This window comes from Vidua chalybeata, chromosome 1 (genome assembly GCF_026979565.1).
Source record: "Vidua chalybeata isolate OUT-0048 chromosome 1, bVidCha1 merged haplotype, whole genome shotgun sequence".
NCBI lineage: Eukaryota > Metazoa > Chordata > Aves > Passeriformes > Viduidae > Vidua > Vidua chalybeata.
The window spans coordinates 91,891,684-91,917,782 of NC_071530.1; the positions used below are offsets into that span (position 1 = coordinate 91,891,684).

Consider the following 26,099-nt stretch of genomic DNA (forward strand, 5'->3'; position numbering starts at 1 on the left):
ATCTACACCACTGAGAAAAACGCTCAGACGCCTGCGGTTTGGTTCAGTGGTTTATTTTCTCTAGCACACAGCAATACAGTAACAGCTATAGCGACCATATATACACACACCGAAAACGTACTTTAAATTAAGAAAAACAACCCATATTCCATTAAAACATCTTTTTTGTTTTCTGCTTGTGGAAAACAGAGCGACCCTGTTTTTCCACAGAGATTTTAACTGCACTGGTGTCTCAGTTCAGGCAAGCAGGAGAGCCTCTGTGAATTCTGTTTCAGCCTTTGAATTCACAGCCTGGGCTGTGAATATAAACACAGAAGAGTTGCATTCCCACAACACACGTAGCTTCGCACTTAGGCACAAAGGATGCAGAGAAACCGTACCAGCACCTGATCCCCACAGGCCAGACAGGGGAGAACTTGGAGAACCTCCACACCTTTGCTCTGACTCCTGCTGCCCAAAGTAACATGACATCTCTTCTGTACAAATACAGGCCCAAAACCATTAGAAGAATATGTTACAGAAAAAAACCCAAACCAAGATTGATTCCAGCATTGTTTGCCTATTCTGTTTACCTGCATCTAGCACAGGCACTAAAGGCAGCTGTAACAGCATAAAAATTAAGGTCTGTACCATTATTAAGCTACAGATGGATACACAAAACAGACACTTGCATTTATTATCCAGGGTAGCCAAGCACATTAAAAACTGCTGCAGAAAAATGTACACATAAAAATAAAGGGCTACTTAGAGGCTCTGCCCCACCAGTTTGCCAAACCTCGAGTATTTCCAACAGGAGTACATTGCAACAGATGCAGATTCTACTTTGTAAGGGCAACAAAGAGAAACAACAACAAAACAAACCAACAAACTCAAAACAAACAAAAAGAACAACCTACATTTTGTCATCCTGCTGATACAAAACTACAGCAAGTTTTAGTCTGTCACCTTCTCAGTTATCAGTTCTGACAGCTGCCTGTCATGGATGTTTCTCCATCAATGATTAAGGAGTACTGAATGGGTGGAATATGCTTGTGTACAGGGTAGAGACATTTCTGCCCACATGCTCTAAAGGCAAATATTTTTTTTTTTTTTAATTCTTGAATTAGTAATAGGTTTTGGTATGTGGATATTTTAATGTCAGTCAAGTACATCAAAAGCCAGCCAAGAACTCACTGGAAACACTGAAATTTGTAGATTTATCTCCATCATTTAGTCATTAATCTTAAAATCTCTTGAACAATAGTAGGCTACCTGCCCACTTCCTGTGTCATATCCAGATAAGAGAAATCCAGCTGAACTGGCAGCTATTATGGCTGTAGGCTAACAGAAACCAGCAGTGAAAAATTCAAAGCAAACTGAGCTCATCCAAGTCTGAAATCCCCCAGGACTACAGAGATGCCCAATTTCTGTAGCAGCCAGGAGTGCAGAAAGTGGATGAAGTGCACTGTTTATGGAGTTTTCCCACACCACAGGTAAACACTATGCCCAAGCCCTAAAAAGCCTGCTAGGACACAGGGATGCATTAGAAGAGATGAAGGAAGTACACCTTCCTCAACCCATGGCTTCAAAGGAGGCACAGAACAGGATTTCATCACTGTGAACAGAAGAGTAAATATCAATCTTGCTAACCTGAGGAAAGGCCATAGGAGGAAAAGCTAATAGTCCACTGGCTGCAAAAACTCATGTGGTACCCATTTCTCAACTCCTAAAAGACCCTAAAACCTCTCAATTAATTGAAAATATCTATTTCTGAGGTCATAGAATGGTTCCTGGCTTTCATTGTATAACAGACCAAACTGTCTTAACCTGTCATACACACTATTATCAAACATTTCTCTTGTTGTTCAAGCTTTTTATTCAGCTGATTATTTGAAGCAGTGGATCAGAAATAGGTTCTAATTGTTTATTTCTGGGATTTTTAAAGCTAGCTAGTAAGATAGCATAATTCTGTTATTTATTCATCCTTAAACAACTTTGACACATTCACCTTCCCTGCAAATGCAGAATTTATTTTGCTATTGGATTTTTCAACCTTCTTCCTTCAGTGACATTCAGGGTGGTTAAACATCTTAAGACTATAGGCTTAAACTACATACTTAAGTATACACTTATTATCTTCAACACCTTGCTTCTCTAGATGTGCTACCAAATAAATTTCCTTATTTTGGATTTCTCAGCTTTAGTTCTTGCAAAAAATACAGCACAGGTTTGTGTGCAATCACACTGAACTAGAAGTAGGCCACTCTCCCACTCAGCTCATTTTCCCAAAGTAAATCAACACTTTACTTCAGGAAGCTTTTGTAGGAAATGACTGTTTATCTCAGCCTGTAGCCCTCCTCCCCCTTGATATCAAACAGGCTTTAATACACCTTTGTCGCTTCAGGCAGTGTAAGTGGGATACAGCACTGCTTTTAAAGTCTTTTTGATGGAATTCACATGTCTTAAAGCTTTGGCAATTTAAGAGCTGGACTTTTGTTGCTGCTTTAAGAAACCAGTGAAGAGCAACTCATATCAGAATGGATGAAACAAATCAAACATCTGATGTAAACACTTAGAACATGGTTTTACACCAATTTGTTTGGAGTAGAAACCAACTGGAATATGACACAGGAATCCACAAGAGAACCAGCACCACCACAAAGGACAGAACGGACTAATCTGCCTTTCCTTATAAACCAGCTGGATGCAGAAGAGATGAGTTTTTACCAATAAACACATGTTAACTATTACATGTCTTGTTCTGGTTTTATTTTGCTCACTGTGCTTTGTATTCACTGATTTTAATTGTGCTAAAATAAAAGCCACTGTTGTTTTACCTCTTTAAACCAGCAAAACCACTGAAGTAAAAAACATTACATATAATTACATACAGTAAATAAATTCAGTAAAAAACTCAAGCTAACCCCTCAAACAATACAGACAATAAAAATAATATAGATTTGGCCATGTTTTACTAAGTACCACTTTCCAAGTACCGTAAGCAATGCTAAATCCCAAGTAAAAAAACCACAATTAAAAACAAACAAACCCCCAACAAACCCCAAACTTTACAGTGTTCCTTCCTATCAGGCAAGAAGTGAGGGAAGTACACAACAACAAAGCACACCAACAAAAATATCTAGTCTATATCAAATGTACCTTTCCAATAAGGAAATTCATAGAAAAAAAAACCCCTACCACTTATAATTTAACACCAAGGTGTCTTCCTGGCAACCAGGATTACAAGTTTATGCTGAATACAATCTTATGTTCAAATACTGAGATAAGCAGCATTATCCCAAAACCCAGGAGAATCCCAGCATTCTGTAACAGGAAGTATCCCCAACGGCTACATCCATGGTCACTGGCATCATTGTGGAGCATTTCAGGTACCTAAACAAACAAGAAGGTGCTTAAATACCTTCAAAAGAAACAGTTGCTTCAAATCATTAATTCTTAAGCTGTGTTTTACGAAATTCAAATAGGTGTAGGCACTTACCATATCCACAAGAGCCACATACATGAACAAGCCAGCAGTAAGTGCAAATATCCACATTGAAACATTGTCTGCATAATGGCCAATAAGGATCCCAGTCGCCATACCAAGATAGGCCAGCATAGCTGACAGAGCGTTATAAAGCACAGCTTGCTTGACAGTCATACCAGCTTTCAGAAGGACAGCAAAATCTCCTATAACAGGGGAAAAAAAAAAAAGAAAAAAAAAAAAAAAGGAAGTTTTCATTCTTGGGTAAGTACTGCAGTGTTGTCTTATTCACAGTTCTCTTACTTACAGGATTACTAAACTACTTTTATGCTGTATGACTTATTTTTTTTCCTTCATAAAATCAGAAATCACTGAGGGACAGAAACTTAAAAGGGTGCACACAGCAGCAGACACTGTAAGTTTATAACTTTTAAGTCTTTGCATTTTTGAAAGAAGCTTTTTGCTGAACCACAGAACATCCTGACTTGGAAAGGACCCACAAGGACTGTCAAGTCCAACTCCTGGCCCTGCACAGGACGGCCCCAAGATCCCACCATGTACCTGAGAGCACTGTCCAAACACTCCTTGAACGCTTAGCCTTGGTGCTGTGACCATTCCCTGGGGAGCCTGTTCCAGTGCCCAAACACCCTCTGGGTGAAGAACCTTTTCCCAATATGCAACCTAAACCTCCCGACACAACTTCAGGCCATTCCCTTGGGTCCTGTCACAGGACAGAAGAGATCAGTGCCTGCCCCTTGTCTTCCCCTCATGAGAAAGCTGTGGAGTGCAATGAGGTCTCCCATCAGTCTCCTCCAGGCTGAACAGACCAAGTGACCTCAGCTGCTCCTCAAATGGGTTCCCCTCAAGGCTCTTCACCATCTTTGTACCCCTCTTTTGGATGGTCTCTAATAGCTTCATATCCTCAAGCAGTTTGAATTTAAACCACCACTAAAATGCTGCAGTACCTGATATGCCTGAGTGTTCCTCAAGTAAAATATTTCCACTCAATTGCATATTCAATGCATTATCCTGTAACCTCTCTTTGTACTTTTAATCTGTTTTATAAATTTAAAATAATTTCTTTATTTATTTCTGTAAATGATCCTTAACATCTTATTTTTACTTGAAGGAATGATAGACCACCAGCCAGATTTTCTGTATCTGAACATCTGAAACAGATTTTCTGTAATTCAGAACATATTTTTTCTAAACCAGAGTAATATAAGAGTATTATTTGAAAATAAAATGGATTCTTTATAAGTTATCTCCAGTTAAAGTAAACAAAAGTGATTTTCAAAGTTGACTTGAGTAATTTGTTACAACAGCTTTTCCTATAAGCTATTGCAATTAAGATGAACTGGTATATGAAAAACATAGCTTAGCATTAACAACAACTATACAATTTTATTCCCAGCTAACCTCAACTAGTCCCATTTGTTTCGATTTTCCTATGCTGCTTCATGTCCTCTGGTAATGAAGATATTTCCTATCAGGTTTTCTGTCCTGATTAAAGAAGTATGATTTAAATTTTAAGAGATTTTTCTTATTTCTAAAACCAAAAGAACAGTTGAATCTAAAATTATCAGGTTCATACGATGGATGAACTAACAACTTTTAGTACATGTAATTAATGCAAGTTACATGATTAGTATGAACAAGACTCAGTTCCTCCCAACCTATAAAATCGGATATGTTTTCTCCATAATAATGTATTTCTGTATAACTTTACTGTACAAATATATCAAACTGTTAATATAGAGAGAGTTTAATGTTTACACATACTGATTTACAAGCTCCATTAAATGAAACTGAATGTTCTCCCCTCTGGGGAATTAAACCTTAAAATTAAATGAAACTGAATGTTCTCCCCTCTGGGGAATTAAACCTTAAAAAAAGTGAAAGCAAGCTCTTCTTACTTCATTCTATACACCAAGTGTGACTGTGACCATGACAGCTGAGAAATAAACACCAGTTGCACATCCAAAATGATTTGACAACTGGAAAGATCAGCTTTGTCTCCAGTTCAACTAAGCACATCCATCGTGTTCTCACCAGCTGCCCTTCAAAAGGGCCAAATACTGAACTCATATTGTAAGACACGACAATAATCTCTCATGGGACTGCACACGAATTTAAATCACTTGAGCTTGAACAACAAACTGTTTCCAGACAGATTTCCAAGTAGTTTCAAGTTTAATTTAGAGCTACAGCAGTTCTTTGCATGACTTAATGAAAAAGCAGCAAATGTTATGCGGAAAGTACTTTGACTAATCGTGACCTTCCTTTTAGCAGCACAAGCACGAGAATAAAATTAAGGAGAGATGTGAGAAAAGCAAATTCTGTCATGCATTCTCCTGCAATTCAGAACTTATATTATATATAGAGAGAATAAAAACTAGAACTAAAGTAGACAGAAAAAACTGTAACTGCAAGAGACAGTTTTAAACAAAGTAACTGAAATATTTGGATTTTTAAACTATTAATTCAATTAAGAAATGGTTAAATTAAGAAATGTTTAAAGTCTTAAAGTAAATCAGAAGTATCCTTGAATAGACAAGCTGACAGATAAAGTTGTCTGATCAAATTTTATTCTCCCACATGCACCTGAAAGCACATACACATGCAGCATATGGAAATGCTGGGGTCTTACCTAGCTCATGAGGTAATTCATGGCAAAATACAGCCACAGAAGTGCTTAAACCACTAGATAACCCTTCAGTAAAGGCTGCTCCTACGAAGAGACAGGGGAAAAAAATCAAACAAAACATTACTAGATATTCAGACATCAAGCACAGAAGCATTGCTGTATGTGCTTGTGTTACATTAGGACATATATTTCACTCAAAATTTTTTTTGTGGAAGCATTTAAACTTTAACTGAACAGTTGTTTACGATTCTTATGTCGCAAAATTCTTCTTCAGAATCTTGCTATTAAAGTAAACCACATTTCACTACCTTCTTTCTGAACTAAGCCAAATACATTCCAACAACACAACCCTTCCCAAAAAATGCAATAAATGGAAATACCATCCAAAAATACTTTTTTTTTAAGATACAAAGGGAACAAAGCAGCTCAAGTGCACCTGAGAGTCACACTCCTTAAGAAAGGAAAGTCAAGACAACAATAAGAGAGGCTACAAAATCAACAGTGACAGATCGACTTCTAAGCAGCTTGCTTTAAGGTAAATAGCATAGCAGGTTGCTTTTAAGTGGAGAAAAAAAGCCCCAAATCCACAAAAACCCCATAAACTAGTCCTACAGTCCTCATCTTTCTTGTCTTCTCTGCTCCTCCTATTGCTTGCCATTTTTCTTGTTTGGCTGCAGCTCGGGAGGACACAGCACGCTGCAGAGCTGCACCACAGCTCACACATGGCATGTCAGGTCCCCAGCTGCATGAAGAGCCTCTCCAAGGGTGTAGAACCACATCCAGCTTCCTCTTCAGCTGCTACCAGGAGCCTGCCAGCAAACAAGATGCTGCCAACAAGCAGTCAAAGAGGCACAAAGCCATGTCACAGTGGCTGGCACACAGGGGACCCAGGAGTACTGCTCCCAGGGGAAGCACTACAATGGCAATGACTCCACTGGAGACAATCCCTTCTTTTCCCTGGGGAAGCTACATGCTGACCTAACTCCTGAGGGAGACACGGCTATCCAGGTCTTCAAGTGCAAGAAATGACTGACACCCCTCCCTGAAGTGATGACAACAGCAGCCACGTTATGTCTGGGATGTGTGCTGCGGCATCCAGGCAAGAGGACGCAGGACGTGGTGAGCAGGCACCTTTGTGGTAACAAACAGGATTGAGAGGGTCTTCAGAAGAGGTTCTACAGAGGCAAAAGCCCAAGCCCATCAGACTAAAGCAGCACTGGAACAGGAAACATGAACTCTGAGATGAGTAACATTTGAAAACAGTGAAGTCTGGCAACAGAAACAATCTTCTGTCCCCACTGCAGCTACTGATGTGAAGAACATCATCATGACCCTGGCAGCAGTGAGAGAATAAGCGAGCCCTGCCTTGCCCAGCAGTTCAATACATCAGATTAGAAGTACAAAAAGAAAGGAGTTTTTTTGAGTGATAGGAGATTCCCTCCCATGCAGGACAAAGACAGATCTCCTGACCTGTTGCCAAGGGAAGTCCATGAGACTGCCTGAATGATGCTGTGGAGACACCACCAAAGCTTGTCTAGCCTGTCATGGATAGATACCAACTGCCTACAGGGACAGAATACAATTCACTTTGGGGTTTTTTTGGCTACCTCCATAAAAGGGGTCCTTGCTCCAGTATAAAAGTAAGTGTGAATTGTGGTTCCATGTGTCTATTCAGTCTCTTGGTCAATTCAGAGTAACACTAGGAATAAGGTTACGAATCATCTGACCAAGGAAAGGTGGTGGATAAGCCTACCTATGAACACAGGACATCACCATTCACACAAAGAGTCTTCAGCTGTGGAGGTAACACTACTGGGCACGCAAACCAGGATGCTCCTTAATTGTATTGTTAATTGTTTCCTACTATAGATGACACAAAAGCCAGCCAGGATTAGCACTGCAAATTGACCTTCTGCTCAAAAACAAGGAAAAACTGATGGCAAATACAGCAAAAAATCATCTTGTGAGCATGAGGTAACTGAGTTCAGGACACAGGAGGAGGCTGGAAGAGGAAGAAGCAAAATTAGGACTCCAGGCTTTAATGAAGCAGATTTTGTCTTATTTAAGGAATTGCAGTGTAGGGAATCAGTCAAAAGAGATAATGTGCCCAGAAGGGATGGCCAGTTCATAGAGCACAGAGATGCACAAACCAACAAGCCTGTTTGTAGAGGAACACTTGCAGAAGATGTGCCCAGCTAAGCAGTGTGTCCTAGTAAATTAAGATTCAAAAAGGAAGCACACAAGAAATAGGAACAAAGCTAAAAGCAGTGGAACAAAAGGGAGGAAGACCAAAGCCCAGCTTGATCTAAAACTAACAAGACTCCACGGATAACAAGAAACAGTTCTACAAGAATGTTAGCTGAGAAAAAGCATTTATGAAAAATTCACATCTGTTGATAGATGAGGAAGGGAAATAAACTGTAGACATAACAAGAGGCAAAGCACCAGCACAGCCTTCATCTCAGTCTTTGTCAACAAAGCCAGATCCCAGCTCCATTCCAGAAAGAAAGAGACAGCAAACCACAGAAGCAACAGTTCAGAGAAATGCAGAAAAACCTGGAAATGCTCAGATGTATCCCAGGATGGGACTCACCTGAGGGCACTGACAGATAGTAGTGTGACTAAAAAGCTGCTGTTGATCATGTGTGGAAAACTATGACTATAGAAGGCCCCACTGGAACTCTGGGAAAAGGATAACATTATTCCCATCATTAAGGAAGGACTCAGGAGTGGTCAGTGTCATCTCAGCTCCTGAAAAGATCATGTGGAATATCCTCTTAAAATCCCTCTCCAAAAGCTGCATCCAGCTTGAGGAAATAATTGATCATATAGACGGTGAATACAACTGAACTTTAGTAGGATTTCTGACACTATCTCCTATAGCAGTCTTATCTGGGCAAAGAGGAAATATGGGCTTGCACACTGGACTCCTGGGCTAACAGGGCCTGGTGGATGTCATCAGGACAAAAACTGCAACCCATTTTTTTCAGTATCTTCACTAATGATCTGGATAGAACAGATGGTACTAACAGCAAATTTAGGGGAAAGCAGGGAGAAGGTAAGGCCTGAGGTGACACACCAAGCACTACAGCTTTAGACAAGACCATAGCAAACTTAATTCTTATAAAGTTCGAAGAAAAAAAGTAAGACGTAATTAAAGTACATGCTTAAATATCAAGAATATCTCTTTTTATTTTTTAACTGCTAAAAAGAAGTCCTGAAATGTTAACAAACTCAAGATGAAATTAATATATCTGGCATTATCCCCTCTCAAGATGCTGATTTATCTTAAAATATACCTTTAAGACATGACTTCTCTCAAAAGCTGAAGAAAAAAATATATCTATGCAAGACTAGTATAAAAATAGCATTCTGCATTTTACTTATTTAGTTGTAATTACACATAAAAGTTCAAATCACAGATGATCCTTTTGCACAAATGAGTCAGATGCAACAGTTCCACGCCTTAATAAAAAAATAAGCACTTTTAAATCTTGTTCCTACATAATTAGCACAACAGATTTGAGGAAAAAAGTAACTGATGGAACTTATGAATACCAAATCACATGAAGTGAATGAACTTAAATGAAGGGTTATGCTGGCTAAAGTTATCGTTCACGTCTTCTTTAAAATACAGATTAACTACTACACAAGCAGCATTGGCATTTTCACAACACCATCAAATTGATAATAATTCTTTTAAGCACATACAGAACTGAAAGAAACTCATATTTTCATTAGTTTGAACAAGCTACACGGCAGGACTTCTGAAAGCTATTGCTCTCACTTGCTCAATAAGCCTTTATTAACCTTTCTCATACTTTTCCCTTCATAACTATAAAGTCATAGCTCCTTCCCAAATCTCCCTAATGCCAAGAGGTAATTGATTCTGTGTCATTTGTATGCAAATCTTCCTTCTACCACAATTTTCACTACTGATCCGCTCAAAAATTTACATTACATGCTTTAGCTTTCATCAAAAATGAGATTAAATTAGAAAGTCTCTTTTCACATTACACTTTGAATTGACTGAATCTGAACTACTGCAAATATTGCTGTGAGAAAATAGTTATTATTGGGTTTCCTCTTCAAACAAGAACGAATTTTTCCTACAATAAAATTTACAGAAAGACTGATACTGCTGAACTGCCTCCAGTATGCTAAACAGCCTGGAAATGAATCCAATACCTGTAAAGATTAGTCTTAAATACAATAGTCAAGATCAGGAAAGATTAGCATAAGTACTGAAGATTATTGATTTGACTTCACTTTCTGTAACTTACTTTAACCTTTTAAATTCAATATACCTGTAATCTAGTTCTTGTTCTAGGAAAAACATGAGAGAATTCCCAAACCTGACCTCCCAGACAGAAGTCCAAAACAAAATATTCAATCTACTATTTCTGTGATAAAGAAGTATTTTCACTGAACCATTATCAAAAAAGACTGAGCAACTACAAGCATTAAGGGGAAAATAGGGGCACTAACTAAGCAGAAACAAGAAGCTAAATGTTTGGTTTACAAGTAAAATAACTGTTTATACCTGTTCAATTTTTTAAAAAATGGACTATTATGCTCAACTTTAGGAACAAAATTTTGAGTATAGTATGACCACTGTTTCAGAAAACAAAATTTTCAGGCTAAAACAGATTGAAACCTCATCTCCCTATCCATCAGTGCTCTGGAGGAACACTGATGTGTAACCAGGGCCCAGTACAGGCAGGGAGGCAGATATGCCAAGTATAGAACCTGACCTTGCTGCATCACAAGAGAAGATGAAAGAGGAAAAAAAAGTAAAGAAGCCAATGGTATCAGTGGCCTGATGGAAATGAAAAAAATACAATTAATTTGTATGTGACAAAAAATACAAGCTTGTCCTAAAAAACTAAAATCCTAACATTTTAAAAAATTGCCTGAGCACTACAGGTACTGAAGTACAAACTCAATCTTGAATATTTTTTACAAGCCTAGCTTTAGTTTTGGAAACATGTTAGCTTTAACTCTCCAAAAGCAGAAAATGAAGCCTAGTTTATAGATTTTTCTTAAGAAACACAGCTGCAAACACACAATTTCTGTTTCATATATCACTTACCTCCAGGTTGTTAAGCTGGAGATTTTTTGTACTTACTATGATGCTCTGAGAAAAAAGTTTAGACTTCAAAGATCCTCTGCTAATTAGCTACATCCCTAACAGAGGTAAGAGACAGCCAGAAGACTTCACTGCCTTCACATCCAAGGCTGCAGCATCCAAATTAGCACTTACCAATTGCCAGCCCATCACTAAAATTGTGTAGTCCATCTCCCATGATCACCATCCAGGCCAGAGTTGCTATCCCCGCGTCCTTCAGCTCTTCACGCGAGTAGCGCTGACTGTGACTGTGGGGATGGTGGTTCTGGTGATGATGGTGGTGCAGAATGTGATGGTAGTCATGGTGATGGTGACTTAGATGATCTGTCTGTCCTAGAGTATCGTGCAGGTGAGAATGGCATTTGTTTCTACAGCCCCTGGACACATATTCATTGTCAACCTCCTCTTGATGAGAATGAGCTATCATCACTTCTTCTTCCTCTTGTACAGTAGGCTGCTGAGAAATGAAGGTTGATGGATCTTGAGAGTCTGTCCCTAGATAGCCCTCAGGTCCTGTTACAAAACCCAGAGTACAATGTTACACATTTTTAAAATCACCTAAGAAGCAAAGACACAATAAACAGTTTGGCTATGTGAAGCAGTAAAAAATTTTAGAAGTTGAGACTGATATCTCAGATATAATCCAGTTTCTTGAACCAGAAGATTTTTTTTAAATATTTCCACAACTTATTCAGATTTCAGAGATAATTCCCAACAAGGAAAACTTTCTGTTTCCATTCCCTACTGCTGAAACAGCCCTTACATTACGGACATAAATGCTTCCTAAAAGGCAAAAAATCTTTTCATCTAAGACTCCCTGCCATTTAAACACAACAGCAAAAAGCTCCAAGTCCCAGTTTCATAGCATGAAGACTGTTAGTTCAATTGCTTCAGAAAAACCAAGTATCTGAAAAGCATGTGCCATTTAGTAATCTCTGGGCTGAACAAAAAGGATACAGAAGAAGATTATGTTATCAATAATTTTGGAAACTGCTATATTTCAAAACAAATACAGGCACTTGAGTTAAACACCTGGAAAATAAACACTAAAAAACGAAGTCATCAATATAGACCATTAAATACACTCATATAAACACTGCTAACACACCACAGTTGGTTCTTTTAACTAATTGCTGAAACTTGATAAATTCTGCCTCTACAATTAAATGAATAATTTTTTTCCTACATCACAGACACGTATTTCATTAGTTATAAAATTACTCTGAAAACCAGAACATCTCTTTTAGCAACAACAGCTAACAAGTAATTAGCCTGGTGTGTTTTAGCTTAAAGCATGATCTTGGGGATAACATGGTCATTTGCACTCTGAATGTTGAACTTCAAGTATTGTCTAAAATTTTGTAATATTAGCCTTATAAATAAATAATCAAACTAACAAAACCCAAAAATGTAAATAATGAGTCATGCATATAACATCTAGCAGTCTAAAGAGAAGTGTAGAAAGAGTAGCTGTATTGCAACTTTCACAGAATGACTTCAACTTTTGCTGCTAAATCCAGAATTAAAAGGCTTAAAGTTCCAAAACTGTGGATTCACTACTTCTAACCCACTGATCCTTTTCAAAGGAAAGCAGCAAATAGACCTAGTGCTCCAAATATCAGGAGACAGACAGGTTTTGCTTTGAAAATAATTCAAATAGGCAGTGATCCAACCTACATTAAGAAGCAGATCTAGGAGCTGCCATCAATCAGGTGTTTTTTAAACAGTACTGTCACAAAGAAACAACTGTGTGATATTAATGAGACTTACGATCATCCGTATCCAACTTTTCTTCATTTGCTGAAAACTTCTTACTTTCTCCATCATCTTCATTTTTTTTCTTATTCCAAAAGAAAATACTGTAGTTATGAATACTTTACTTATTTTTCAGGATATACATATGAGCAACATTATATTCACAACATTTATGCAGCCTGCACAGAAAGAGGACAACATGGAAGCCATATAAAGAGTGTAGAAGAGGAATATTAGAAACTTACTAAAGTAAGATGACAAAAGTTCCTCAGGCTCCATAGGAGGGGAGAAAAAACAAAACAAAACAAAAAATACCACAAACAAACCAACACACACACACAAATGCCCTACATTTTTCACAAGAAACAAGCAGAAGCTTTTCATCTGAGAAGTGAAACGCATCAAATGGTGACTAATTTATTCCACTAATTCTTTTCTATCATAATGTCAATATGTTTTTTAGTAATGTACAGAAGGAAAAGCAAATAAGATCTCTCCTCCTTGCCCACTAAAGTCTGTATCACAACAATTTATGATCAGTGACTCAATATCTAGGAAGGCATAATTAGTCTAACAGGAAATCCATTCCTTGTGGCTGGGAGGAGACAAAATTCCTGCTTTACTTGAAACTCTTCATGTTCTTTCCTGTCAAACAAATTTAACTAGAGATAGGGAAACCTCACAGTTAGTTTAGCTTTAGTATAAACCACACCAACACAACCTCCCATGATCAAAGAGCTTACATGGCATCTTCCCTGTGACTACTGCCTTAATGATCAATTTAATGAGAAAACTAAGCAGAGATTGTCAGTCTTTGAGGTAGCCCAGTAATTAGCTATTTTTAAACTAAGTAATTAGTATTTACTATCTTTCTTTAAGCAAGGCTTAGGATTGGTTGGAACCAGATGACTTTTTAAGATACAAGAGAATCATGGAGTGGTTGAGGTGGAAGGTATCACCAACTTCTGCTTAATTTTTCTTACTGAATCAATTTTGATATCATTCTTTATTCCTGGCTACACAGGTCTTTAAAGAACTGTTATGAGTAATTGGCGAGTTACCAACACTAATGACCTGCCAAAATTCAGTTATTTACCTTACACATAAAAACCAGCATAACAATCTGAGATCTGCATTTTTGGGGGGCAGAAGGGAAAGCACCAAGGGGCTTGACAGACTGTGTTTCCTCATGGAATGCTATTCCATAAAGTCACTTCTTAGAGCATACTTGGATGCTTATTTATGTAAGCGCTCACTGGCAACCCTTACCTGTCTGTGCAAGTGCCCTCCTCAACAGCAGTACAATAACTGTACAATGCAAACTTACTGCATCCAGGATTGGAATTAATAATAAAACCAGTTAAGATAGCTATAAATGCCTCAAGATGTCAGAAGGAAGTCAGTAATGAAGTGAGTTCTTAAATCACTCTGTTAAAACTGAAGATGCAACTGGATATTTTCTTATTAAACAGTTCACTGCAATGTCAAACCCTGTACTATATTGTCTGGTTATGGAAATAGCAAAGAGCCCTTAATAAAAGGTTTAGAAGTGTATGTCTTTCTAATAAAAATAACATTCTGACACTAATCCAGTCAGCCATTGCTATTACATTGAAAGATATATGATATTCATGGAAGGTTTTTTTAATGTTTTTTTCAGAAATGAGCATGTAATACAATAGAGTTTCAGAGAAATAGTCTCCCTACCTTTTTCTTCTTGTCTTTAAATTGTTTTATTAAAGTGATCAAATGCTCCACTAGAAACATAAAATACAAGCCTCCAAGTGCTGTAAGTCCTTTCCATGTAGAATCCAGGTAAGCACTCTCCTCTGTACTTTGAAAAACAAGATGTTTGTACATAGAGCCTTTTTGATCAAGCAGAGGCTTTTCATGGTGATGGTGATGGTTTCCATGAGACTAAGGGGAGAACACAAAGGAGGAAGTCGTCATAGTCAAAAGAACCATAATGTAAGAAACATAGAAAGTATTCTTCACATCATTGTCCTCGTGTCTGGAGTCCAGACTTGACAATTCTTATGGGGCAAATGCTTTGCTTACAGACTCAAACAATTAAAAAGGAATCTGTTGATTGGTAATTTTTTGATAGGAAGAAACATTGCAAGGACTGAGAACAAGCCTGGCACTGGCCCACTCACTGAAGCTGCATGGACACTACTTAATCCAAGGTGTACAGCTGCCCCCACACAAACTCCTGACACCATCAAGGAAAGCACATTTTAAGCAGTGGTCACAGCCAGCACACCAGTTAGCTTCCCATCTAAGAAAACTCATAGATGTCAATCAATTTTTTCTACAAGGAAGTTGGCTGAAATTTCTTTCTTTAAAGAAAGTCTGACACTTTTGCTCTCCTTACTGGGTACAGGTATGATCAGAAATAAAAAACCTTTTTGCACATCTCATTCACACATGTTTTGATTTACATAACCTTACACAGCAAACGTAAAATTAACTGAAAGGAAAAAGAACCACCTGGTGGATTATAGGCAGGACTGGGAAACCACAGAATCTGCAGTCACTTTTATCCATTATATTTGAAAGCTGAAACAAGCTACTTTTGGGAGGGGAGAATGTCTATTTCAGAATTTCAAGAAAGATAGAAATTTAGCAATTATATTCCCATTTCATTGTCCCTATTACATAATAGCAATTCCAAAATCTATCAAGTAGTATTTTCCCCAGGACTTCAGAAATTATGGATTTTGGTAAAAAAAAAGAAAATTCACAACGGGTAAGCCATCAACATTAGTGGCTTGTAACAAAAAATAGTTGATTATTCATTTCACATTTAAAGTGTTTGGTGAGCAATTTCCACTACCTCTAAAGTCCATTAAACGGGGAAAAAAAAAATGGCAGCACAGCAATAAACCACTAAGAAAATTTATGCAAAATTCTTGTATTCAAGGAACAATAAAAGGACCTGGCAGCACATATGACTAAGAAAAGGAAATAGAGAGTGGGATAATGCTATGAAGCTCTTGAACTTTTAAAGACTGTGAAATGATTAATACAGATGTTCCAAATGGAAAAACTTTCCATTAAACAACCTGCATAACAGGGTTGAGAAATGACTCATTAAATGGGTATGAACTAATAGTGCACTAATACATACAGCTGTCAAGCTTTCTGCTTTGAGATAATCAATGAAACAGTAATTAATACTTACATGTGGAAGGAGGTGTAAGAAGGCATCTCCACTCAAGGTCCCCACAGCCAATGCCACAAGAAAACTCAGAAGAAATTTGAAAAACACTCGATTCATCAGTGGTACCAATATAACACCCAGCAAGGAAAGAAAGCTGATGACGGAGATGGATATAAAACCACCAATCCAAGCTGGCAAAAAAATAAAATAGTAACAACAATAAGTAACAGCTGTATGTGATTTTGTTTGCTTAACATTTCTGTTATCAAACACACCTGATCATTCAATTAATCAGATGTTAACAAAAGGTATGCCACAAAGATTTCCCTCTAATCTTGGTGCAGTACCAAAAGAAAACTACACTTCTTACAACTATGAAATAGGTTTCTTGGATTTATAAACAACATAAACATTTTTCCATTAAGCTCTGATGTTACAAAAAAAAACCAAAAAAAGCCTACCTATTTGCAGAGAGTAACTTTTTGGAGGAGTTTCAGCTTTTTCACTAGTAGCATGGACTATGCAGTACTTGCCATCGATCTGGTTAATAAGAGCTGGACAGAGATAACTAAATTCTGTAGCAGTCAACAATACTTGAGTGCCTATTCCATGCGACTGCATCAGTTTGGATGCATTGGAGCACTGTGGAAAGAGACATGTTAAAGATTAACCAGAAACAAAATACACAGATCCATCTTAAAAGGACTGCACATCCCATCTTAATTGAAATGCAGTGGCACCACATGAAAGCAGCTATATCAACACAACTCAAAAACTGTTAACAAACCCATTTAGTAAAAAATGTACTTCCACCCTAATCCCGCCTCAGAAAGCTGGTTTGGGAGTCTGGGTAGATGATATGTAATTATTACTCATTCTCAGCACAAATGGGTCAGATGCTTTGATGTACAAATAGAAAAGGCCTAACACTTATCAGTCAGTTTTAAAGGCCACCTGAGGAAGCATAAACAAGGTCAAATGCCTTTTTGTAGCAGTAACTGCTGTGGATCATCTTATAGAGAACACGTTGTACATACACTCCCTTGAGTAAATAGCTCCTCACTGTACAACCTGCACAAAGTCTCAGTGGGTTTAAAGAACAGCAGTGCTTCTGCTTCAACAGTGCAGAACACAGCAACAACTTGTGAACTCAGCACCCACCATCACATGCCACACAACACCCACTCGGAGTTACCTGGCATGGCTGCAAACATTGCAAGATCCTGCTTGCTTTTTAAAGCCTTTAATAGAAAAGGATCTGACTGTTTAAGAAAAATGTCTACAACACAATTTTACTCTTTATCAGTGCTAATTTTATACTGTTTTAAAGTAACATGTGACATTTTGCCACAATCTTTTTCAGAGTTGTTTACATCCCGCTGTTAGATGGGGAGGGAAAGGTGTTAAAAGGAGGACAGTTCTACACTATCACAATGTGAGACAGCTTTGATAAGAATCACAGTACCTCAATTGGATTTTTTTACTTTACTTTTTTTACTCCATTAATAGGAAAACAAGAGAGATTCCAGATGTAAGGCAGATCTGCAAGTTTAAAACTGTAGCTGTTTTTCAGGTTTAGTAACAATTTATTTAATATTTAGTAACAGTTAAATATATAACTCATAAATGCATTAAGCCAAGTGTACATTTATACTTAATTTTCCTCTGAGTTTGTGAACACAACACCATATTCCCTCAAAATATGGTGGAAGGAAAGCTGTTTGCATGTGTTTGGCTATAGGTATTGTTACCCCACAAAACTCGCACCCAGGTAAACAATAAGCACCTGGAAAATAAACCACGACAATATTCCTGATCGATCTGGATTCCTGAGAATACAACAGAACCAGCCTCACCTCTTGAATGTTTTGTTTTTTCAGTTTAGAATAGAGGTAGCTCCCTCTCTCCAACTCCTTCGGAGAAGCACGAGATTCGTTTGCTTTTGTGGCACCAAGCCAGGTGGCATTGCGGCCCCCCGTGACATTAACGGCACCAGGGCCGGCCGCACCCACTCGAACAACTGTCTTGACCTCTCCGGGCTGCACGCTCTGGAGCTCGGCGTGGCCGCCTGCGGAAGCGGTGATGACGGACGCCGTGATCTCGTGGACCGCGCTCTTGCTGCGCACAAAGTTCTGCTGCCGTTCCACGCTCTCGGCTTTATGAGGCTCCTTCGCGTGGCTGCTCCTGTGGTCTTTGCTAGCATCAGATTCGTGGCTTGGACAAGAAGTCTTCTCAGAGCTTTTACCCAATGAAACATGATTATGATGAGAGTGATGGTCGTGGTCATGGTCGTGATGGTCATGATCATGGTCATGATCATGGCTTATTTTAATCCTCTTCATTTTATCTATACCTATGTTCTGTAGCAGTTTTCTGAACCCATCAATTGACAGAGAGTTGTTTTCTCCATAACGATTAAAAAGTTCTTGAAGGTGCAACTTCTGTATTAGTCCTGCCAAGTCAATATTAACACCCACTGTCTTTTCTGGAAAAGCTCTCTCTGATGTATGCACAACTGTAGCTGTCTCCACCCCATGGTGATAACTTTCACACAGCAGAATGGAAAACGATACAAGGAAAATAACTGATACCGTACTCTCCATTGCAGTTCCTTTTCAGCAGTGAAAATAATCTGGAAAAAGAGGAAAATGTAAATGGTTTACACAAAACCAATCACTCTGTAAAAGACAAAAAAAAACCCCACCACAACAAACAAAACCAAACCCTGCTCGAAGTATCAGTGCAGCAAGAGACATTTAAATTTCTTACACATTCAGCACTTCTCCCAGATGTGCTGCCTCAGGCAACAGAAGAAGCTGAATACCACAGTGAGGTCACTGGCCATGAACACCTCCCCAGGTGCCAGCTTGCCTTTGTTTAGCTCTTCCTGAGTCACTGCTAACATGGGCTATACAATGAGAGCCCTCAAGGGTGCACCAGGTAAGTTCTAGGTTAGGGTTTTCTAGTGCTTAAAAGAAGCCCTGTAATTTCTGTCTGAGCAATGAATAAGTCATATAAATTACATGATCCTGCTTAAAAATCGAAATTCCCAACCCTTCATCACTGGATTTCCCGGAGGTTCTGGCAAAGCAGCTGGGCGAGTGTTTCCAGCACTCCACAAAAATTCGGCTTTTTATGCTGTCACGTTCTGCCTTTGTTTCAACATCAGTGTCGCACGGCTTCTTTTCACTAGGCAGGCAGGCCATTGCTGCGGACCACATGCTCACAAGTGCGAGCGTTTGTGTGTTTCATGCCATAAATACTCCAGCAAGGCTGCGAATTAACTGCTATGGAGACTGCGTGCAGGGCTGTGCTGCCTCAGTCCTTTTCCAGGGCGATGAGGAGAACCTCCGTCTCCAAAAATATTAGTCAGCCCGGAAAACCCCACACCGCCGCTGGAAAGAGACGAGGGGACCTCGTCATTATCGGTAAGGAATTAAAAGAGGAGTGCCAAGAGGACGCATCTTCTCGGTGGTGCCCAGCAATGGGACAAGAGGCAACGCGCAGAAACTGATCACAGAGAGCGGCCTCGGAATATGAGGAAGAACTTAACTGTGCGGGTGACCGAGCACTGGAACAGACTGTCCAGAGAGGGAGTGGAGCCTCCCTCACTGGAGAAATTCAAGAACCGTCTGGACGCAATCCTGTGCCACGTGCTCTGGGATGACCCTCCTGGAGCAGGGCGGCTGGACCAGACGCTCCACCGTGGTCCCGTCCAACCCGTCCCACTCCGTGACCCGCAGGAGCCGCTCAGCGCCCACAGCCCCCGCTGCGACCCCGCACCGGCGGAGGCGGCCCCGGCCGCCCGCGCTGCCCTGAGCGCGGCCCGGGCACGGCACACACCGCACCACGAGAGGCCGCCGCGGGAAGAGGGGTGAGGAGGGGGAGGAAAAGAAGCCCGAGGTTACCTCTCCCGGCGCCGGGCCGGGCTGAGCCGCACCACCGCCGCTGCCCGCCCGCGCCGCGCCCCTTCGCTTCCCTTCCCTTTCCTTTTCCGGGTACGGCGGCCGCCGTGCGCCGCTCCGGCGGCTCCAATGGAGGCGGGGCCGCCTCACGTGGGGCCCGAGCGGCCGCGGCCTCGACGGAGGTGCCCCCGGAGCCTGATGTCCCACCGCTCCTGTCCGCGACCAGCGCCCGGGACAGAGCAAATAGCAAGGAGGAGGTGGCCCGGGAGGAAGGTTGGATCCCGAGAGGCTCCCTGTTTCAGAAAACACTGACGCCTGGATTTAGGATTTCGCGGGAGGTGTGAATAATCCCCGAAGAGTTAAAAGGATGAGAGTCAGAGAGGTCTTTTCCTTCCAGAAAACACGAGTCATTCAGGGCTGGCAGCGTTGGTTGATGGCGCTAGGTGTGGTAGCATTCCTTGAAGGCTTAGAAAGGGTTTTGTACAAGGACTCCCGGTCTTAAAAAGAGTGCGTGTGTGGGCAAGCCAGGGCCGGAATTGGGCTGTCCGGCTGTGAGCAAAGGCTGCGGGTAAATGGCAAGGGATGTCGGGTTTCCACGGCATCCACAGGGCCTTTGCGGTGAGCGCTGTTTGGTTAAACCTGTCATTATAATTAATGATCTGGCAGAAGATCACTCTGTGCACGAGTGAACAAAGAGACAGTAAGAAAGGACTGAGATCACCGTGGAGAAAGGCTTGAAACTTGCTAAAAACATGTTGCTTTCTTCTAAAAAAGCATACCGTATTTTTCAAATGTTGCTTTGCTGTACCACTTAACTGGTCATGAGCCCTTCACCACTCCGAGTCCCAGGCACAGGGTCTCTTACACTTCTTTTTTCTTTCTCCGCAGTTTTTCTATCACCACGTGATTAATATTGCTGGTAAAGTGGGTGCAGTTGTGCTTACCCATGCCCACTGCCTCTGAATTTGGCCTCTCTTGTGTGATCAGTTGCCAAGGTTTTTCAGCTTGCTAGAGTGTGAAGGCAGCACTGAATCCTGCCCTAGTATCTGGCTTTAGTGATGACTTCTGAATGCTATGACAGTGACTTAAACTTAACATCCAAGCCATTCTCAGCCATCTTTCTCCTGCTGCCTGCACTCCTGACAGTGCCACCTTGCTCACCAGTCAGGAGGTGACAGATGTCTCTTCTTTACATCTAATACCTCCCACTTGCTGACTGAATTAAACCTCTTTGTTCCTGAGTTCAGCTGACTGAAAGACAGAAGGGAAGTATGTGTTGTGAACAACTTCAGAAATAGAGAACAACGCACCAGAAGGTTATGGATTTGTTCCATGCTCTCACTTTTGAAGTATTGAAAAAAATTCTGTGTCATTCAACCCTACTCCTTTTTTTTTTTTCCCCAAAGGAAGAGGGGGAGGCTATAAATGCAGGAGTGGGTGGGGTTGGATCTTTTTTTTGCTTACTGCTAATTCATTTTGCATGAATACTATTTACCAGATGCCTTTCTATTATTTCAGTAACACAAAATTTATGTCTGAGATTCTAATGTTAGGCGTTTGTTTGTGGATTGTTTTCTTTTTTTAATCTTTTGAAATTACAGCTGCTACATGATGCAGCCTCTTTTTCTAGCTACTTGAATGCCTCAACTGTCTCTGTTTCATTGCATCAAATCTGGAGTTTCTGCTCACATCTTTTCAAGGTCATTTACAAACCTAAGTATCGGAGCTTAGGTCGCCCAGAACTGGTCTTCAGTGGTCTTTATATTTTTTATTTAATTTGAGTACTTAACACAAATCAACTAGGCAAAAAAACAATCCATTGCAGTAAAAACAATTCACTTAAAACACTTATTTGTAGTAAAACTTGAGGTCAGGTCTATTTTACCTGAACTGATCTCAGTATGTTTATCTCATGGTAAAAATAAAGTACTTTAATAATTTTTTCCCATTCTATTATTTAGTGTTTTAGTCTGAATACGTATCCAGCCGTGGGCTCTGCAGTAGTTGTGATGACATAAAACAAAGGTCTTGGTGACCCTTGAGGATGGCTTAATGCATGTATATAAATCTCTCAGCCTGTGGACAAATGGGAACCATTAATTAGAGAGTTGGTGGAGAGCAAACCAGGAAGCAGCTTGATTGCTGTCTTAGTCCATCATGAAACTGCATCTTAGCCTGTAGCTCCTATAGCTCCAGGCCTGTTACACAAAGGGTACGTTTGGAATTGAAATTATCATCTTCATTGGGATTTTGTTTTTTTTTTTTTTTTTTTTGTTTGTTTCTTTGTTTTCAGGAGGTGACAGCCTTTTCAGCATGGAAAATGGATGAGGAAGAAGAGGATGGAAGTGGAAAAGCTTGTGAAATAGTACCACGTTTAACTGATGTGATTGGTGTTGCCCAAAAATGTCTTGATTGCTGTGCTGAGTGTGTGCCAGTGCAAATGCCTCAAGACTTACCAGTTGGGAATCAGGAAGGAGCTGGCTGTTGGTGCATTTCCAGTATCTTAGCAAGGCTTTAGCACATCTGTCTTGTGTGAGCTCAACATTATGCACTTAATGGAGGTGATGAAAGGGAAGTGGGGCTGAGCATGATGCTGGGAACCACCTTTAAGTGGTCCTTCTAAGCTTCTACCCCTAAAAGTTTCTTGAGATTTGGAAAGTTTTTTATTTCCTTGCCTTTTAAATTTTTATGGCGAACATCAATATCTTTGATTAGAGATATTAAATGTTTTATAAAATAAATGAAAATGCTGAAAGTTAAAAAATTTGGTTTTAGTTTAAACTGCAGAGTTGTTAGCATAAAATTTTTGGACAGCTGAAACCTCATACAAAACTCCCATCTCTTTCTTTAAAATCTCCAGTAATCCTTTTATTCTATTAACAACATTTCACAATTGTAAAGAAATCCCTGAATCAGGAATTCCTTGTTAGTGTTCCAATAGGTTCTTCTTTTCAGTCCTATGCTGGACAACAAGTTGGCAATTGCATATTTGATGTTATTGTATTCTAAGTCCTAAAGATACCTTTTAATGTAGCAACGTCCTTTGTTTTTGTGTGTGTTCTGTGGTGGTTTTCAAAATCCTTAGAATTCTGTCTGTAAAAAAAAAAAAAAAAAAAAAAAAATTGGTGTTACTGGTTATGTCTCCCAAACGGCTACAGATTTTCTCAACCTATAAGCTGAGTTTTGGAGGGGAGTTTTATTTTGTTTTGTTTTGCTTTAATTAGCATAAACACATGATAGTAATTTCTTAATTAAAAAAATATTTTTATATATATCCTTAGGTCAGAATCTCCACAACCTTCTCCTGTGCTCCTGTCTTTCTTTAGTGGCTCATCATCATGTCAGCAAATTCTTTTCTGAAGACCTCTCTCTGAAACAGAGAGGTTTTGGCTGAAGAAATAATTATCTGGAAGTTTCACAGCAAGAGCATTGGATTCTTTTGTGCTGTGCTTAGCTGCACAGATGTCTGGGGAAGTGCTAACTGCCAGGGTGGGGCTTTGACTTGTATCGTACATTTTCTTACAAATCATGCTATGGACATGACCTGCTTGCAAATAACTTCTGAAAAATAAGCCCTAAAGTAATAGAAATAGTAAAGAATATAAATAAAATATTAAAGTAATGCTATTTCCCCCTGCAGAGGATCTTTTGCCTGTAGCCTGATCCATTAGTTACTGAAATCTGTGGAAAAACTCCCTAGGGATCTGAACATATGATCACAGATACTTATAAACCAAAAACTTTGAAGTTTGGGTCTGCTGCAATTTTTGTGTTCAGTAATTTTGATTATATTTTTGTGTTCTTCAATGCTTATGATGCATGGAATATCAGTACTGAAAATAATTTGTAAACTGTTAAGCTGTGCTTGATAATGTAATGATATAACACAGAAAAGTGTCTTGGCATAAGCTGTATGTGGGATTATCAGAGGCTCATTGCCATGAGCACAGAGGAGCAGTGACTTGAGGGGAAACTCCAGTGACCAAGTCACTGGGTAAGCATGGCAGAAATGCCCTGCTCTGCATATAGGACTGTCAAAGGAGAAGGATCAGCCTTGAGACCAAGTGTGAAATTCACCAGACAACTAAATGGAAGAAGCTGGCTGGATCATTACAGACATTCCCATCACCCTGAGAGGGATATTGAAGTCATTATGGGATGCAGGGACAGAGATTCTTGGGATTACAGATTACAGATTGCAGATTGCAGGGTTTACTATAAAAGGTGGGTAGAAGGTAAGAGAAGGTGGGTAGAAGGTAATTTGAGAAGGGACAAAGACAAGAAGATAGGGAAGAGATGACAACAAGGACCAGTTGGAAAGTTGCTGGTAAGTAGTTTAACATGGTCTGCTGCTTTTCCGGCCTTGTTACTGAACTTTATTGTTAAATTTTTGGGTGTCTGTCTGTTCTGTGTGGATGGATAAGTGCCAGTGGCTGGAGAGGACACCAGGAGTTACAGGGGCCCTTGCTTGTTATACCAGCAGCTGGAAAGACAAATGTGTGGAGGCCTGAGTGCCAGCAGCTGGACAGGTGGCTGTAAGTATGTCATAGGTGTCTCTGTGTCTGAAGTGACAGCAACTGGAAAGACTGGAGTGGGTGCATATTGTGTGGGTGTGTACATCAATGTGTGTAATTAATTACTAATGAACATTAATCTGGAGGTCCAAGCCAGCTGTTGGAAGGACCCCTGGAATTAGGGGATGAGGCTGTGAGAGAGCCTGTTTGTATGTGAGGCAAGTGTCAGGCCAGGGGATTCAGGAGCTAGGTATGGATTGACTAAACCCAGCGGGAGCCACAGGGTGTGTGTCAGTGTGTGCAAGTGTGCACATGCTCCAGGGGGTCTGGGAGCCAGCAGTCCGTGTGGCTACAGGCCTCAGGGGCTTTTTTGTCCAGGTGCCAGCAACTGGAGACACCAGAAGATCAGGCAGCCAGTAACTAGACAGATGGAGTGTCTAAGAGCAGCTGCTGAAGGGATCTGTACTATATCCATCTACGCATTCCTTGCTCATAGGCTTTCATCCTAATCAGCCAGATGGGGAAACAGGATGTGGGTGCTGGTACTGATGGTGATTGCAGGAGGGCTCTGTGCATCTGTGTGACTGGCTCTGTGTGGGTACAGTGCATCTCCACCTTTTTTTGAAAAAAACAACTCAGCCTCACTGCTGTTGGAACCAGAGCAGCAACAGCCTGGCCTCTCATGGGTAATTGTTGTTGTTTGGGTATTGTGGAGGCATTAGATCTCAGATGTAGAAAGGCTGTGTTTTCAGGAAAAGAATGTAAGCAGCAGCAAAGCATACCAGAAAAGAATATGGAGAAAATTAGAAAGAAGAACAAAGATATAAACACTCCAGAGGAACTTATTTAGAATTGCAGGAAAATGTGCTTTGTTATATAGCAAGATTATATATACAGAGTACAATAATATGCAATAATTGTATGCATTCTTGTAGGTGCTATTGACTGAAAGATGCTGAAGGAAGAGAGTAACAGCATTTATTCATGCAATGCATGCTTTTCAGTAGCATAAGTTATTATGTATCTTCACAGGAGACTTACTGCATAATTAAAAGATATCCCAGGATGGAGATTCTGTTCCTTTGTGCCATAGAAATATAATAGTCAAAGTGTCTGAGTACAGTTTATCATCTGGTGCTTAGAGCTTTTATTTACTTTTAGAAGTTTCCAAAGAGATTCTTCATCTTAGAATGTGCACGTTTTGTGTGTATCTAAAATACAGAGGTAGCAATTATTTAATCAGCAACTTTCTGCTTAGTTAGAAAAAGTTATATTTAAACAACACAGAAGAAACCTCTTCCTCATTTATTTGTTCCTTTTTTATACATTTGATTGTATAAATAGAAGCCTGAATCTCAAATGCCCTGACTCAGTCAGCAAAGGTGGGCTGCCAACTTCACTGGGTTAGCACTGGGCTTTTCAATACCCATTGCCTTCACTTTCTTACCTGAGCCAGCCATGCAACACTCACTTGCAATGAGAAAATTAATGGTGAAGAATGTTCGTGGTAGCAGTATATTCTTC

The 26,099-nt window shown here is 39.9% G+C and overlaps 2 protein-coding genes across 2 annotated transcripts; one reads left to right on the forward strand and one right to left on the reverse strand.

Annotated features, from left to right (window-relative positions):
* Positions 1–37: 37 nt before the first annotated feature.
* SLC39A6 (solute carrier family 39 member 6) lies at positions 38–20,151 on the reverse strand. Its single transcript, XM_053959106.1, has 10 exons — positions 20,065–20,151; positions 18,013–18,788; positions 16,618–16,798; positions 16,178–16,347; positions 14,701–14,910; positions 13,009–13,078; positions 11,374–11,751; positions 6,114–6,194; positions 3,479–3,669; positions 38–3,372 (listed from the first exon to the last, which is right to left on the reverse strand). The coding sequence occupies exons 2-10, from the start codon at positions 18,757–18,759 to the stop codon at positions 3,220–3,222; spliced, it is 2,181 nt and encodes a 726-aa protein (XP_053815081.1). The 5' UTR covers positions 18,760–18,788; positions 20,065–20,151; the 3' UTR covers positions 38–3,219.
* On the forward strand, positions 19,693–23,315 carry LOC128787183 (uncharacterized). The gene is made up of 3 exons (XM_053941193.1): positions 19,693–19,786; positions 19,900–20,399; positions 22,355–23,315. Exons 1-3 carry the CDS (start codon positions 19,693–19,695, stop codon positions 22,577–22,579), a joined length of 819 nt encoding a protein of 272 aa, XP_053797168.1. The 3' UTR covers positions 22,580–23,315.
* Positions 23,316–26,099: the final 2,784 nt, after the last annotated feature.